The sequence below is a fragment of the Plasmodium malariae genome (assembly GCF_900090045.1).
Source record: "Plasmodium malariae genome assembly, chromosome: 12".
NCBI classification, from domain to species: Eukaryota; Apicomplexa; class Aconoidasida; order Haemosporida; family Plasmodiidae; genus Plasmodium; species Plasmodium malariae.
In genome coordinates, this window is record NC_041786.1 from 49,467 (window position 1) to 68,433 (window position 18,967).

The 18,967-nt window shown below is 18.9% G+C and overlaps 1 protein-coding gene and 2 pseudogenes across 1 annotated transcript, besides 2 other annotated features; 2 read left to right on the plus strand and 1 right to left on the minus strand.

Annotated features, from left to right (window-relative positions):
• Positions 1 to 4,743: 4,743 nt before the first annotated feature.
• Positions 4,744 to 5,350, minus strand: PmUG01_12011000 (annotated as a pseudogene).
• Positions 4,744 to 5,350: a sequence feature (Plasmodium exported protein, unknown function, pseudogene).
• Positions 5,351 to 12,763: 7,413 nt separating this feature from the next.
• Positions 12,764 to 13,809, plus strand: PmUG01_12011100 (annotated as a pseudogene).
• Positions 12,764 to 13,809: a sequence feature (STP1 protein, pseudogene).
• A 3,483-nt stretch (positions 13,810 to 17,292) lies between these two features.
• On the plus strand, positions 17,293 to 18,256 carry PmUG01_12011200 (Plasmodium exported protein, unknown function; the record flags this gene model as incomplete). Its single annotated transcript, XM_029006306.1, has 2 exons — positions 17,293 to 17,376; positions 17,510 to 18,256. 2 exons carry the CDS (start codon positions 17,293 to 17,295, stop codon positions 18,254 to 18,256), a joined length of 831 nt encoding a protein of 276 aa, XP_028862809.1.
• Positions 18,257 to 18,967: the final 711 nt, after the last annotated feature.

Sequence of the window (18,967 nt, forward strand, 5' to 3'; positions counted from 1 at the left end):
ACAATTATTTTAAAACAAGTCTTATATCTTTTACATTTAGGTCAAAATATAAATATTTTATACTTAACGTAAAGAAAAGAAAACAAAGAAAGTTCACATTTTAAGCTTAGAAGCCTGAACTTATAACTAATTTAACGAAATAATACTAGTTGAACTTCTTTATTTAAAGTTTTTATTGAACAAAATATATTTCGTGCACAAATATACTCATATACATACAAATATATTATTCTAAGATAATAATTTTAAAAGATTCCTTAAAATACAAATGTAATAAATAAAACAATAAAATTCACTAAGGATTAATATATATTTTTAAATTCTATATAAATGTTGTTACGTATATGTTGGTAAAATTTTAATAATTAAGTAATTTGTATTACATTTAGTATGTCTATAATATTTTTAAGGATACTACATATCTTTTCTTTATATATTAAAAGTTTTTCTTATCAAAAATTGAAACTCGTTACAACATAATTTCGGATTATTTAACTTTATTATGTTATATTTTATATATTTTATGAAAATATAAATAGCATCTAACATAGTAAGAAAAACAAGTCCTAAACTAATGAGCCTTCTGTTTGAGGATTACGCAAAGATTTACTAAGTTGGTACTGCAGCAGAATCGGCTGGAAAAGAAGCACATATATCCCCTGTTAGAAGTAATAAGAATATTATTAATAATATAATTCCAGTGTTTACTAAAACTTTTTATTTACGTATTAATCTCCTTAAATTATCTTCAACTTTTTTGTTACTCTTATTATCTTTTAAATATAATTCATTTAATATTTTTTTTTTTCATATATATATCTATATTATTAAATAAAGAAAATTTTTTTTTCTTAGGCATTTTATCACCTTTTTCTATATTTAATAATTTTTTTTCAAAATCTTTTATTTCTGATATGCCATCTTGGTAATTCTTAGTTATGACTTTCTGTTCACCTGATACTTTAGTATTGCAGTCCTTTCCTGATATATATCCATTTGATTCTATATTAATTAAATCCTCCTGTAGGAGACAATTATCTTTTTACGGAATATATCCATCAAGTTTAAAATGCTAATTTAATGATGTGACATAGTTATTCTATAAAAAAAAAAAAAAAAAGAATTATTTATTATTTATTATTTTATAAAATATATATTTCCATAACAAGAAATATTGTATTTATAAATAGAGCATGAAAAAAAAATAAATACGAAAAATTATTATTATATTACATTATAGCTGTAATGTCATATCCAAACTAAAAGGGTAAATACGAACTCTTTAATAAAAATAAGGGAATTAAAATGTCCTTTCACTGTATACTTTTTTAATGATACTTTATAGTGACTAATAAAAGAGTTAATTATAATTATATTTTTTATATAATAAAAAAAAAGGTTTATATTAATTTTTACTTAATTATTTTAAATGAATAAATAAAATTTATATAGATTTAACTACTATTATATTTACCAATGAAAAATAACTTTAAGTCTAATCTAATTCGTACGGAGAGTTATTATAAAAAAACCAATATAATTTCATAATAAAAAATATATTAGATAAAATAAAATAAAGTTAAAAATTATATATATTAAGATAAATATTTTTAATTTGTATATAAGATGGTATACATGTCCAAAATATATATTAATATATATTTAAGAACTAACTGTGATCTTTTAAGTTGTATTAAGTAATTATTCTAGTTGTTTACAGCGTTATATGATGCATCTAAATATTATTATTAGGACCTCTAAAATAATAGAAAAATGATATTAATTTATGAAAAATTCTTTTTATAATATAATATAATCATTTCTAGTATCACTCTAAAAGTAATATTCTTTCTTTTATAAGCCATTATATAATAATAAAAGAGAATATAAATTTAGAAAAAAATATATGAAATTATATATACTTTTATACTCACTATATTATGAGAATTGTATTTTTGTATAACAATTTTTCAATAATATAATTATTATCTTAACCCATATAAAATATAGTATTATTTAATAAAAAGTCTACAATTTCATAATTTCTGTAGTTTTTAACCTTTTCAAAAAAATAAACATATTTATAAGAGGATGTATTAACAATTAATATTTTTATAACATATGAACATTCTTAATAACAAGTAAATTATATTATATTATATTATTTTTACTCTTCATACATTATTGTACTATGGCTAATAATTATATATTAATTATTTATTAAAAAATAATTTTCCTGATGATAAAAAAAAAAAATAAAAACGTTCATAATGCACTTATGTCACGATATTAATAATTAAAAAAATATATATATATTACAGTTAAAGTAATTTTTTTGAATTACTAAACCAAGTTCCAAAAATAGACATATATATATTTGCTTCACATTTTAGATAGATCTGCTAACATTTATAGTGACACTCAGTATCTTTTGCAATTTTTTATTAATTTATAAATACATTTTAATAAATGAAAAAAAAAATTTTACATAAAAAATAGATTAATATATAAAAATTTTGTAAATAAAAAAGTTTATAACTTGCATTATAAAATAAATTGAAAATAATAAACGTTTTACTTAATATTATTAAGACATTCATTTATTTTCTTCATATTCCTAAGCATTCTTCATATTATTCATTTTTCTTAAACTTTTTTTCTTTTCCCATTTATATAATAGAAAAATTTAATGATTAATTTTTTTGATTATGTTAAGAACAAAAATAGAAATCCTTTTTTGTCATCAATTTATTTTATCATAAATATTTAAATATATTTTTATAAAATAGTATTAAAATAATATAATTAATGTATAATAATAAAATGATGAATATAATAATTCTGCTATTCCATGAAATAGCTTAGTTATGTGCAAAAATAATAATCCTCCAGAAAAAATTTCTACTAAAAATTAAATAACATAAAAAAAATTTCAATATTTCAAGGGAATAACCTGAACCATAAAACTTAAAATATTTAATTTGTTCTTGATTAAATGTAAAAAACAAAAAAGTGTAATTTTGTGAATATATATATGTATATATTAGCATTTTTTGTTTTCTTCTAGACCTAACGCATAATACATATTTATCTTGAATATGTGTTTAATAATAATTGATTATATTTCTTCTAACAATTAAAGTTATTAATGTTATATAATTATAGGGTATACAATATTTTTTATTTCAGAGTTTTTTTTAAAATAAACGATAGTTTACTACATATTTTTTCAGATAAAATTTTATTTTCTTATTGATTCATTAACTTTTTACGTTGATATTATCTATATATCTATTACTACTTTTCAACTATAATATTATTACAAATAGAATAACAAAATTTTTCATTTTAATTAATCACGAAATTGAGAGGGATTTCTATTTATATCTAACGCTTATTTACAATAACATTTTTCTAATTTTACTATAGTACTCTATTAATATTAATCTTTTTTAAATAATCTAATATATTCAAAACTTATTTGACAGATTCGTATAGTATATAAGTTTACATATAATTAACTTATATAATACTAACGCAAAAATATATATATATATATATATATATATATATATATATATAAAGTTAAATTAATTAATCCACTTATTATAATATGTATAATTCAATAAATATATATAACAAAATGTACAATAAACATTAGTAAAATAACCAATTTTAATCATTAAATATTTATTCCTTTTCTTATATATAAATATTATCAGGGGGACTCATACAAAAACAGTTAAAAAAAAAAATAATAATATTCTATGTTACATTATATAGTGGAATCTTCTATTAACCAAAAATTGTAAAGAATAATAAAGCGTAAATATAATAATATTTATAATTCATTAAGAACGCCTACCTGGATAAAATTATTAAAATAAACAAAAAAGTAGCTTATCATTTATCTTCTACTATTACAAATATCATAAATATTGTATATCTTTTTGTACCTTACAAAAATACTTTATTATTGATTAAACATATTAGTTTATAATAATAAACAGATAATCAAGAAAAATAAATAAAAATTAATTTTTATATGTATTGTCTTAAATTATTTATACGATCTAATTATGTTTCACTGGTTTTATTTTTTTTAAATTTAATCTTAGCTTTCATAAAACAAATTTGTCTTTAAATAAAAAAATTCATTGCGATAAGATTTATTTTTCTCATAATCCATTTGTTATTTATATTCAAACAAACAAAAAAAAAAAAGAAAAAACATATATATAACAAAATAACCACATTCATTCACTTCGTTCCTTTATACGGAACACATGACATGTTTATTTTTAATTAAAAAAATTACTCATACATTTTTTAATTACACCATAAAATAGTAATTTAAGACGAAAATAAATAAAGGTGTCAAGACTATTTTTTTTACAATTACAGATATAAATTGACATATATATAATTAAAGTTATATAAACTGTCTTTTATATATTTATATCAAGTTACATTTTTCAACTAAATCTTGTTATATACGGAAATAAACATACAAAATATAATGTAGTTTTAAACTGATAAAATATTTTAAAGTAAAATGTTAATAACATTTAAACATTAAAACTTACAAAAAAAATTTTAAGTGTAACTTATTTCTGTTCCGGATAAAAACAACCCTTACTTGCAGGTCTACCTATTAAACCTATGAAATAATAGGTATGTTTGTTATTTTTGCATATCAATTAGGAAATTATAGATTTTAACGTTATAAAATACTATTTTACTTTAAGAAGCATGCTTCGTATAATAGAAATCACTTTTTATATGTAATAAATTTCCATATTTTACATTCTTTTTAAAGTTATAAAAAAGCCCTACTAAAATTATAATCCATAATATACATAATAGTACAAAAAAAAAATTTTATATTCCCATCACTTATAGTCCCCATACCACTTAAAAAACTAAATAACATAATATATGATACTCCTAATACTAAATGGAAGATAAATAAAACACAAAATGCCTCAGGTTTTCTTTGCATACATTTTTTTATAAACTTAAAATTAGCATTTCTAATATACCTAAGTACATTTTTATAATATATTTTGTCTAACATTCCTTTCCCAGAATAGGTATTTACCTTATTGTATTCAGTAGATTTACTTTTCCTAGTTTTTCTATAGCCTCCTGAATTATTTGATGTACATTCTTTTCTCAATTTATTTTTTCCTCTTGATACTTATTCATTATTAGATATATGTTTCTTTTTGTAATCTCCATTATTTGGAATATCTTCTTTTTTCCGTACGATATTTGAACACTTTTCCTTCTTATACTTTGCTAATAAACGATAAGTTCTGGCATATAATTTTTCATCAATAATATTCTTCTAATCCATATATTTACAATAGGTACTCTAAATTAACAAAAGAAATATTCAGGATTTAAAAAATAAATAAATATATGCTAATAAGAAATATGAACAAAAATAAAAAAACACAAAAATGAATAATGAATAATGAAAGTTTCTTTAATTAAAATATATCATACTATTTCACTATTAGAACGACATATCCATGTTAAAAATGTGAACTTCGCAATTTTAATAAAAAGGAATAACTTAATTTCCTGTTTTATAATGTATATTTTTAATATTTTATTATGTCCTGTTAATTACAAATTATTGATAATAAATATTTTTTTTAATGACAAGGGGCACTATCTTTTTTTTTCACAAAAAATTAATAATATGTATATAATAAGTATAATACATTTTACAACGTCAAAATGTAGAACTACAAAATTTTATCATCATAATTTGATCTTAATGTTACATATAAAAAACTAACATTAATTTAACAACATAATTTTAATGTGTTAATAATTATTTAAAATACTGAATTTTGTTATTTAGTGTAATAAAATAACTAAATATTTATTATATTAATCCTTTTCAAAATAAAATAAATAAAAAAATTATGATTTTTTAATACTTCAAAACATTCATTTTATATAAAATATATAATGTATAAAATGTAGATAATACAAAGTTCTGTATATTAAGGGAATAAATGCTACTTTTAATTGTATTTCCTTATTAATAATTATTTTTTGATAAATATTATATTTTGGTACAAATGATTATTTTTAAAAAATGTTAATTATCATAACAATATAATTATAGTAATAATGAACTAAAATGGAAATATTTTTACAAATTTCTTATAATTTTAATTTTAAAACTTGTACTTTTTATAATTTATTTTATATTCAAATTATCAATATTATATGATACTAATGCACAAAAAAAAATATAAATTTAAAAAAAAAAAAAAAAAAAAGAGTCCTTATATATGTATCATAAATTTTATAAATTATAATTTATAATTCAGCTGAATTTATTCCATTATTTTTAAATGAAAAGTTTTAATATTCTTCTACTTTATGCATATATTTTTTTTTAATAAAAATTATACTTTTAGAAGAAACATTAATAAAATAAAAAAAAAAAAGAAAAAAAAGAAAAGAAAAAAGGAGATTAAAATTAAAATTGGTGTAAAAATAGCGTATGCAATATAATCAAGTCACAGGTATTTTTAATGAAATATATTTACCATATGATTATTATATACGTAGTATTAAATGTATATAATATATATAAAAATATTACAAAATAATATTGTAAAATGCATAATTTCGTAGTTTTACTGCTGATAATAGTTAAACAAATTAGTTATTTATTGTTTTTTCATTTACAAATACATTACATTAAAAACATTCTTTAGAGATATATATTGAATATATAATTATATTTTGATAAAAATATCTTCAACAGAACAATTGCGATCTGTCAATATATTTATGTTCCTGCATAGCATAAAAGGAAAAAATGATAAATTAAAAAATACTGCGTAATTAATAAATTAATCGGATCATCTAATATGAAAATCTATTTCATTCTTATAAAATATTACTCTCTTAAGGAAAAAGACAAGATATAAAAAAAAAAAAAAAGTTGTATATAAGTTAAAATTATTGTATATATATTAATTTAAGTTAATTTTATTGCCATCGTGACATATATTAAATATATTATTTAATTTTCTCTATGTTTCGTACATTTCATGCAAGACACTTTTTTACACTCAGTTACTATTTCTATATATATTAAAAATTTACCTATTTTAAAATTTACAATAATATATATATATAATAAATTATGAAAAACAAGAGCATAGTATAATAAAATATTGATATATTTTAGCTTATATATGCAATATTTTTGTTTTAGATACATTAATTGTTTGTAAACCATTTTTTAATCCTTTCTTTTTTTTATATAGTTTTTTATTTATCTAAATTTTTTTTTTTTTCCTAAATTAAGAAATTAAAAACAAATAGTTTATTTTTCTCGTAAAATAATTAATTTTCCTGTTATGCAGTATATATATACTACAGTAGAGTTATGTTTTTAAATTTATACAGAACTCAATAAAATTTATATGCATTTCACTTTATGGGTTTTTTATGCTTAATAAAAAATATTTATATAAAATAATATTAAATTTCAATTTTCAAAATGTTATTTTTATATTTATACTGTGCATATAGCTCTGGATCTACAAAAAATAATTTATTCATTTAAATATTTAATTTTTATTGAAAATCATATTTTGTATACGTGGTTTCATTTATACTTAATAACAACTATATTACGCATTCCTACATAGAAGATCTGTTTGAATTTTTACATTCTTATAATTTAACATATATATTATATATTTTACCATATCCAAATATTTCACATAATACATTTAATATATAAAGTTTTCTAATATATACCGAAAAGCTCTACTGATAATATATCAGTCATATAAATAGATTCACTGTACAAAATGGAAATAATTTATGTTAGACGTTAATAATGACTAAAAATTATTATAATAATCATAAAAGTAATATGACATAATGCAAGGGTATACCATTTTTAAATTATGTTAATGAATCACATGAAACTACCGCACCTCAGTGAAAATTAGGTATTAAAAAAATATGCATTTGATTGATCACTATAGCCAGAACAACCTTCTTACGTTTCTGTATAAGAAATTACTTCTTTTCTTCCAGTTATTGCATTGAAATTTATTACAGTATTTTTCTTATTTTTTCTTTTTTGTAATACTATAAATTATTTCATTTAAAAATGTAAATGCTCTTTTACCGTCCTTCCAAATTAAAACGACATAAAATTACTATTGAAGCAGTTTTGAATTTATAAAAATATATTTTTTTTAAAAATTAATCCCCCTTATTTCGGCATTTCCGTTATATTCATAAAGAAAAGAAGTAAATACACAGAAGTGTCCTGATGGACAAAATAAATAAATACAGATAAATAGTTCTAAAAATGATCATACCTATACTTGTTGTAGCAAATATTGTATAACATTCACTATATATAATTCTAATTTTAAAATTTTCTATAATAGATATATTTGTTCAAATAAAAAAAAGTCTTGAATGAGTTAACTAAATTGTATTTTAAAGAGGTACAAAAAAAAAATAATGTTACATAAATTTTTTCAGGAATAATGTTACAACAGAAATATTATACAAAAAATTATGACTCAAAGAGAAATACAGAGAGTATATATAAAAAGACTCTAGTATACAAGTTTTAGTGGCCAATAAAAGACAATATGAAATTAATTAATAATTTTTTTAAGGAAATTTATATATTATAATGAATAAATTGTGGAAATATAATAATAGGTTAATAATAGTTATAGAATTAATATTATAACTATAAATGAAGATTAACATTGTGTATGTAGTTTTTATGATGCGAATTTTCATCTATATGACATATATAAGAACTTAATAAATATTCATAATGCTATTACTAGGAATAATGGAAAAATAAAATTTTCATTAAATTGAATAAACTCTGATAATAAAAAAGCTATTATATCCATATTAATGTAATATAAATGTTTATTTTTGCACTAGGTTTATCAAAATATCAGATATGTGATAAAATGTTTAACTTAAATTTTAAAAGATCTTTGCTATATCAATAGAAGTATATATTAAATAAATAACACAAAAAGTGATAATATATAAACGAATATGATTTAATAAAATTAATTATAAATAAAAATAAGACGTATTATATATTAAGAGAATGTAGATAAATATAATTTGCCATATTCACTCAAATGCTTTATAAATACAAATTCCTTGCATGATATACTAATAATCAATATATACATGTAAAAGTAAAAGAATATTTTTAAAATTAATAGATATATATTATTAAATAAATTCCTTTATAATATTTTTCATATATATTTTTATTGAAGTTGTATTTTCTATTATATATTGATAATTATAAATTCTTGGATGAAATAATATAAGTTATTCATGTAAATGCGTAAGTTCTTTTTAAAATAATATATATCATAATGATTCCATTGTGAGTTTATACATAATGTAGAAGAAAAATTATAATATGTCAATTAAAGTAACTAAATAGTATTATATTTACTTATATTTTCATCTGCATTCTGTGAAACCTTATATATATATTGAAATTCCATCATTATATTTACTTAAAAAATATACATATTCGATATACCATTTTTAATTTTAAATGTTATTTTTTAAATAAATAAATAAAACAATAATTCTTTTTATAAGGAATAGATTAAACGCAAATATAATAACTAATTTTTTTATGCTAAATAATTATTTACAAAAATTTATTGTATATTAAAATATATATATTTTTTTTTTTTTTTTCTCACCATTCTTTATCTTTTATATACTTATTTCAAATGAAATATTAAAATTAGAAATAATTTATTTACATTATGATTGAATAACTTACAATTTTCTTATTATGTTTAAATTGTTCTGTAATTTTAATTATCGATCAAAGCCTTTATAATTATTATAAATTAATATATTATATTTTTTAATTTACATGCCAAATAAATATTTATATAAAGTACTTAAAAAAAAATTTCGTAAAGTTGACAAATGCATTTTAAAAACCAAAAATAAATAGCATCTTCTTAATCTTTACAATCGAATGTATTTATAAATAACTGTAAAATAATAATTTTGAACCTTCCTTGTATTTTAAATTAACTAATGTAAATTATTAATCTATTTATAGGGAATTATATTATTATAATTTCTCATTAAAAAGTTATAACTTATTTTACATTTTTTAATTAAATAATTTAATTAATTATGCTGCAGTATGTACTAATAATTTTTCATATTTTGCAAAGTATCTAAAATAATTTTAATTTATTAATATACATAATTATACATTTTATTAATTAAAATTGTAGTCCAAATTAAATTATTTATATCTAAATGTAACAACAGACATATCCAGAAGTACATATATAAGTAATAAAGTATACTATTAAAAATTATACTATAGAATGATATATATACCATAAATTATTAATTTTTACGTAACTATTATGTATATAGTATTACATGTTATAAGTACATTATAAGGTTAAGTACTTTTCATAGCTATAGTAACAATTAGGTTTAACATATATATTGTTAACTATCAATTCTAACTGCAAAGTAGAAAATATAAAAAAATATAGCATAATAATTATAACACCATAATTTTTATATCAAAAATAAATAAAAAATTAACAGAACAAAAAAGCAAACAAACTATCAGTGTTAGTAACTATATGGTTTATAAATTATTTATTTTCATAAATAAAGGGTAAAAAGTATTATTTACCTTAATAAACGTAATAATATATATCTGTATGTGTCATTATTAATATAAAAAAAAAAAAAAAAAAAGTTCATTACATATTTTAATGGTATTTTTACATATTAAATTTTATATTATTTGATATTAATAATATGTTATTTTATGTTGTCAGCTATTTGACTTTTTTTTAACATATGTAATATGAACTTTTCTATAAAAATACGTACTTAACTGTGATTTAGTATAATAACAGTATTAGGATATATTTACCTTTGTAATATATTTAAGGTAAAAAATAATAAATTCCATAAAATAAATATTAATGTATTCAAATATTTCATAGTTCTCATATACAATCCTATGTAGTTAATAATTTAAAAATTCCTTATAATTAATATATATCAATTTTAAAACTACTCTATAGATAAAAGATATAAATATGTACTTTTCATTCAGAATGTTATATGTTATTAACTACAATATGAATATAGAGACATTATGCATATGTATATACCTTCAGTAACATGAATTATTTTTTTAAATATTTAAAATTACATTTATATTATTTAATTATTAAAGGAAAAATGATATTACAACTTACGTAAAAATTAATTCTTAAATAATTTATAATTATTCTTTTGAATCTAGTATTCGATTATCCATTGTAGAGGCGTATGGAATTACCCTAAGAAAACCCAACTTAAAGTTATTAAAAATTATAAATAAAATAAAATAAAATCCCTTCCTTAAATAAGAAGAACAAAGAAGAAAAATTTAGGGAAGGATACCTAGGATTAAATAATTATCTAATTAAGAAAAAAAAAGCATAAGAATATGAACGTCAAACAATGCGGAAAGTAACAATAAAGTATTGGCTTAAACAGTACTATGATAGTATAACTAACTTTGGAAGATGTTCTATGATTTTAGATCAGAAAGATAAAGAACTTTTAGAATTAATATATGAAGAAGAAAATTTCTGTAAAAAAAAAAAATAGTGATCTTAGAGTAATAAATCATTTAAAACAAAAAAACTCAAATAAGTGTGATAATAAACTCTTAACGAAATGTAAAACATATAATGATTATACTAAATAGATGCAGAAAAAACATAACCAAAAGAAAATCCTCTTTGAAAAATGTTAAAAAAAAAAAGATACAAAAAAAAAAACAAAAAGACAAAGTACAGAAACAATATGCGGATTAATGAATAAAGAAACATTTAATGAACTTCCATATTTCGAACCCCTACACTCTGTTGTATCTTCTGCATTTTTACCTGAATAAAAAGATAATAGTTTACAAGAACAAACTTATAATAAAAATCAGAGTCTAACAACATCTCATTCCAAGGAAGAAAATCAAGTACAAATTACACAAGCAATTCTGTCTGACCGTAGAGTGTAACCTCCATCTATAGAACTAGAGCAATCTAAAATGTCAGTAATGCAGAAAGCAACTGGTGAAATTAAAGTTATATATACATTAGTTTATTCATAATCAGAAACAGAAAAAAGTTCTTAAACTACAGATTAAACGCCATCATTTGATGTTTCATTAAATCCTCAAATTCTTCAAAATCTAGTAAAACTCCCTACCCTTGAAATTCCTTAGTTTTCTAATGAAAAATCAACTTGTGGCTCTCCTGCCACTGTTGCAGCTTAATCCACTAAAACTTCACTTATAACTAATGCTACTTATTCTTCTATTTTAGACATAACTGCACTAAACAAGATATATATATTTACAATAAAGTTATAAATCCAACACTAAATCAATGTAACACATACGTATTATCTATTTTAATAAGCTTTATAGTTATTGTTGTGCTTTCCCTTTTTATTTAAATAAAATAAAAATTAAGAATTAAAAATATGATAATAACTTTTTTACTGTAATAATTTATTTTATGAATATCTATTTCATATATTATAGTATTCCTTAATAGGAATGTTTAAAAAAAAGAAAAAGGTAGAAAGAAGATATGTGAAAATACTCAGATACTAGTATTTCCATTTTCTGACAATAAAAGTAAACTTTTTATAGATTGATCAATTGGAACATCCAATATATCATAATAAAGAAATCATAAAAATTATAAAAATACATAAACTTAACATTAAATAAGACGTAAACTCACCAAATCCATAAAAGGAAAGAACCAAAACTATTATAGAAGTGCATGTACAAGTACTTGAAAAATTCAGAAATGAAGAATGGGAATTTAGCAAAAGACAGTTTTTAGAAATTTGCCTAGAAGAATTCAAAGAATAATAGAAGGCTTATTATAATTTAACAAATAAAAAAGTAATAGTGCGAAGTATTAAAAGTCGCAATTATATTAAAAAACAAAATATTCTATGACATAAACGGATAGAAAGACGTAGAAATATTTCTGAAATATTGCAAAAAGGAAACTGGTTTAATAATTTGGAAAATTAACGAACAAAAGAAAAAGACTACATAGAAGAAATGAAAAAATTAAAAAAAATATATTCTAATGAAAATCACAACTCTCCACTTTTATAAAGTGGAAAAGAACTATGGAAGCAGTGGATATTGAAAAGTGGTATTATTATAGCACAATATTTTGAACTGGACTGGCTCAAAGGATTGGTAGAGGAGTTGCAATATATGTTAGAAGACTGATTAAATGAAAAAAGCATAAATTCAATATTACTAATAAATACAGAAGAATTCCTTCATAACAAAAATTACGAAGAATTATATAAATATATTAATAAAAAACACTAGCTAAACTATATATGCTCCTGCTTATGACGTTATTAGAAGACTGTAAAAAAGAAGTGAACTTTGAAAATAAGGAATAATATTTGAATAGTTCTATAAGTAAATGGAAGATAGAAGAATATTCACATAAAAAACCAGGAAATACAAAAGAAATAATTGCAATTAATTGCTATGCTTCAGGAAATAAGGAAAATAATGGAATTCACGGTAATATAGGGGAAAACATTTTCACACAGGAGATAGAAGATTGGATAAGAAAAGATAATACATACGTAAATTCTATAGTTAATGATAAAGCTTTAGACAAATCAGATGAAATTGCGGAAAAATATGTTTTATAAATTTGAAGCTGTATTTCCAGATTATGTTTTCATAACGTTAAACACAAAACAGTCATCAATGAAAAATATATCTTTAATTTCGCAAGGTCACAAGAGAATAAAGGAGAATAAGAATGTAAACATATGATTAATATAAAGGAAAAATAAGAAATGAAATAAAAAGATTAAATTGCATATATTTTAAAATTATTCAAATTACATATAACCTTTTTTATTCCTGTAAGTATACCCATAATAGTATCACATTATTTGGATGACTCAATAAAAAAAGATGTTAATATATATATATAGATAGATAGATAGATAGATAAACAGAAAATAATTTTTATTTATTAAATATAAGCATATTTATTCAAGAAACTTTAAGCACATTTTTTTGTTTTATTCCTTAATAAATTATTTCTTTGAAAAATATAACATGATATATATTGAAATTTATAACTTATATTTTTAAAATATATACATTCCTTGAATATATATGTTAGATTAATATCTAATATAATATAATATTTGGAACCGTGTTCCCATATTTGTACCTCACAGTAGCATATTAGGACCCTATGTATGCATAATTTTATGCATTCATTATTTTAATTTTTAATTTTTTTCTGTTTTTCTATATAATTAATTTGTTTAAACATATATTTAATATTGGAATTTTATAATATTATAACTATATAACATTCTATTTTATTAAGAGGAATTAATTTTTTATTATGTTTAATAATAAAAGCATTTATAATACATTATGATTAAAAACAAAAAATTATTACACTTTTTAATAATTTGTTATGCTTCCATTATAAGATTTAAAGTTACACATTATGTTGTATAACACATTTTCATAAATATAATCTAATATAAATATTAATCAATTTTTTATTAATACAATATTTAATTTAAAAAATTTAATTACACTTATATTAATAAGAAATATGGGAATAATATACATTTAATAAATAATATATAATTCGGATATAAAACATAGTTAACAATAGTATATTGTATTCCTTATTTTAGAAACCTTATATTTGTAAAAGTAAAAAAAATTAAAAACATATATACATTCTCTATTTATGCATTCATCTTTTCTCATACCTCAGATATTATGTTACCTAAAACGATAGTATAGAATATTTTGGAGTATTTATAGAATATCAATATTTTTTTAAATTAATTATAAAAAAAAAATATATAAATAATGTTAAATATTTAATATATACAATTAAATATTTATAAATTCATATATACCTATATCTAAGGAATTCACTGCATATAATTTTTCATCACATTCATTTTAATTTGAATATATATTAATTTCTTATTATGACACTCAAAATATATCACGAATAAAAATATGTATTATTTTAAATAATGTTCTTAATATAGTTTAACATATTAATTCATACGTTATACATACAATTCACTAATAAGGGAATTTCCTTAATCTATGTTTTATCCACATTAATGATTTGTCACTTGTGACCCAAGTTAAATGTTCGTGAATAACTACTCAATTTAAGATAAATTTTTTGCTATTAGGGAATCAACTACATACTTTAAATAAAAAATTCACAGAGGAGTAAATATAAATGTACTTTATATAATTAACAACTTTACCGCTATAAAACTTTATGAAAAAAGTTTTTACGTACTAACAAATTTCATTGTTTTTAAAAAATTAAAAATCTTTATTCATAAATGAATAAAAGCCCATTCATATAGAATTACGAAAACATTGATAAATTTTTAAATAGAAATATTTAAATTTATTTATTTTTTTATAAATATAAATGTTATTTCGATTAAATTTTTATGTATTCATTGTCATAATTTAACTCATATTTAATTACAATAAGATAATATATTATTCTAGCTATGAATTTATTATACATCTAATATAAATAATAATATAATTTAAGAAAAATACTTTAAACATATGAATTTATACATAATTAAATATATAAATATATATAAAAATTATATTTTTTACCAACATGTACATATATATATATATATATATATATATATATATATGTATGTATAAATGAACAACAAAAATAATCATGGAATTGTAAGCTTGTTAGAAACTCATTATATAATAATAAAATTAAATTTCGTCATTACTGATTCTTTATATTGCAGAAATATATCAAAAATCGAAAATGTCTTTATATTACTTCAAAAAACATAGTTTAAACAATGTACATGAACATTTACGATAAACAATTTAATAACATTTCAATACTATACTAAAAAATAACTCATATAAATCAAATTAATAATTTCTTTATTTAGCGAAATAATGATTAATTTTTTATAATTATTTCATTATCTTGGTATCATTGTTCTCTTTGTATTTTATTGAACACATTTTTCTACGTTGTCATAACTATTTTATTACTGTATAATGTAAATTTTATAATAATACCATGTTAAAGTATCAAAAAAGAATCAATTAATTATATATATATAATTCTTTAAAAACATTCTTAACATATATAAATTTATTATTCTTTTTAAAATTTTTCTTTTTTCCAAATTATATATACATTTTTTACTTACATGAATTTAGAAGAAAAAATTGTACTTGTTCAAAATTCTTTTTTGAATATTATTTCTCATATAATATTATTTAAATTTTTAAATATTAAATACATCTGAATTACATCATCAAACAGAAAAAAACATGTTCCATATTGCTTAAAATATAAAATTTTAATTTTTTTTATATATTTAAAAAATTAAATTAAACTTAATTAGAAAAAATATATTTTATTTTTAATAATCATGACTTTTTGATTAAAACATATATGTTATTAATGTTCTATAAAAATGCATGCAAATTAAATTCAATTAAATTTTCGTTACAATAATATTTTGTGATGTTCTAATTATTATTCTTATTTCAAATTATTTAAGAAAAAATTTCATAGGTAAGATTTTAGATAACTTCTATATATTTTGCATTGTTTTAATCGTAACAGAAAAATTGTAAACGAAATTTTTTCAAAAGTTAACTTAAGTGCTTTGTGCCATGTAATTTTATATATTCTATCCATTTTTATAGACAAATTAAGAAAGAAGCTTGTCAATATTCATAGTAAAAAATATAAATATAAATAAATTATTTGAAATAAATTATATACTGCTTGTCTATTTGCAACTATTATATAATAATAATTATATATATTTTAACGCTTTTGCAACATCTGTTCTATTTGTTTTATTTTAATTAATAAAATTCTTACATAGAAAAATTACTAAAATAATTTTATTTAATTCAAATTTTTTTTTTAATTTCGAATATATTTTATAATAAACATTAATTAAAGAAAGCTCAAAGATTTTAAATTAGAAAGTGACAGAAAAGAGCAACCAAACATTACAACAAATATTATACCTAATATTATCAAAAAAAATTATATATATATAAATTTTAGTATAAAAAAGGATTTATAATCTATAATTAAATTCATCACGATGGTACAATATAATAAACTCTTTTTCTTTATTAAAATTTTCTCGATTACCCTTTTAATATGGATATTCCAGAATTCCTATGAGGTACAATAATTATTATGTACAATAACTTCCTTACATCTTTTGTAATCTTACATTTTCATTTTAAGCCTAATATTTTATTTGTACGGAAATACTGATATTTTTCTAAATAATAAATATTTACCTTAATTTTTAGACAAGTATCTCTGTCAAATTATGGAATAAGAAAGTCAACCTAAATAATATGTTAGATGTAAGAGGAAACAGATTATTATATGGAGAAACAGATTTATATTCACAACAGAGTTATGAATACTTAAAAGAAAATGCAAAGAATATAGTAAATGAAGATAAATATATTTTCGGAAATAAATTAAATACATTAATGAGTAATTTTTATTTACCAGAAGACTTTAAAATATTATTGAATGAAGAACAATATCAAAAACAAAATAATTCATTAGAATTTAAGGACAATTTAAATAATTCCAATGATTCCTTAATATCCGATGCTTCTACTGATACAAGATATGCAGAATTAAAAGAAGAACCATTTCGAATGAAAACACGTAAGTCAAAAAAACAAAATATATCATCATTGATACATGAATACTTGAAGAAATTAGATAAAAAATATGAAAAAGAAGTAGTAAAACTATTGACTAGTGGATTTAAAAGGTCAAATAAAATTATACTGGGAGATAAAGTAAATATCATAAACATTTTTATGGTTTTTACACCATTTATAATAACCAGTTCTATCTTATTTGTCTCTATCGCATGTAAATCTCCTTTGTACATTTTAGTATCAATTTTGCTAGTTATATTAACAGTATTATATGTTTCATTTAAAGTAATGAAAAATCTTTATAAGCATAAAGAAAAAACAAGTAATTATAGGATATATTCTAAACCCTCATTAGGATATAACACTAGATTCTGATTCTTTGACATCCATAAATTGAACAAATTTATTTTAATGTCATGAAATATTATATATTTAAGTGTATAAACTCTTATAAGATATTCGAAATGTGAATTGTATTCTTTTCAAAAATTGTCTAGAAATATTCATTAATATTATCCTTATATCTCCTAGTGTGAATAGATCATTTATATTTTTTGTGTTTATTTATATAATTAATTTTGTGTAACTGTTATAACAAGTTGTAAATATTTATATTATTTCTTCTAAATATATATAGATATAGGAAAATCCCCTACATATCATTGTTTCAGTTTTTTACCCAAAGTTAAATTCTGATTATTTGTTTTATTTAGTATGCAGTTTAATATATTTTTGCGTATTTCTTCATTTTATTTTCAATTTATACTTAAATTTTTAAAGATTTAGCATAATGAAGTTTTATCTATATCCTTTTTTTGTTAACTTATACAGTGAATTTATATGTATGTTCATTACATTTTAGATAGAAAAAATTTGTTCAGAAAAAAATTATTCTATATGTTAAAATGTTTTAGTTAAATATAAAACTTGATTTCATAATAATTTTTACATAGTATAAATGATGTCTATACGGAAATTCAAATTTTCTCGTACGAGATACTATGACCTTGGGGAACATAAATACAGCATAAAATTACTTCTTTTAAATTATAAAAACAGACATTATCCCATGTTCATTTATTATTC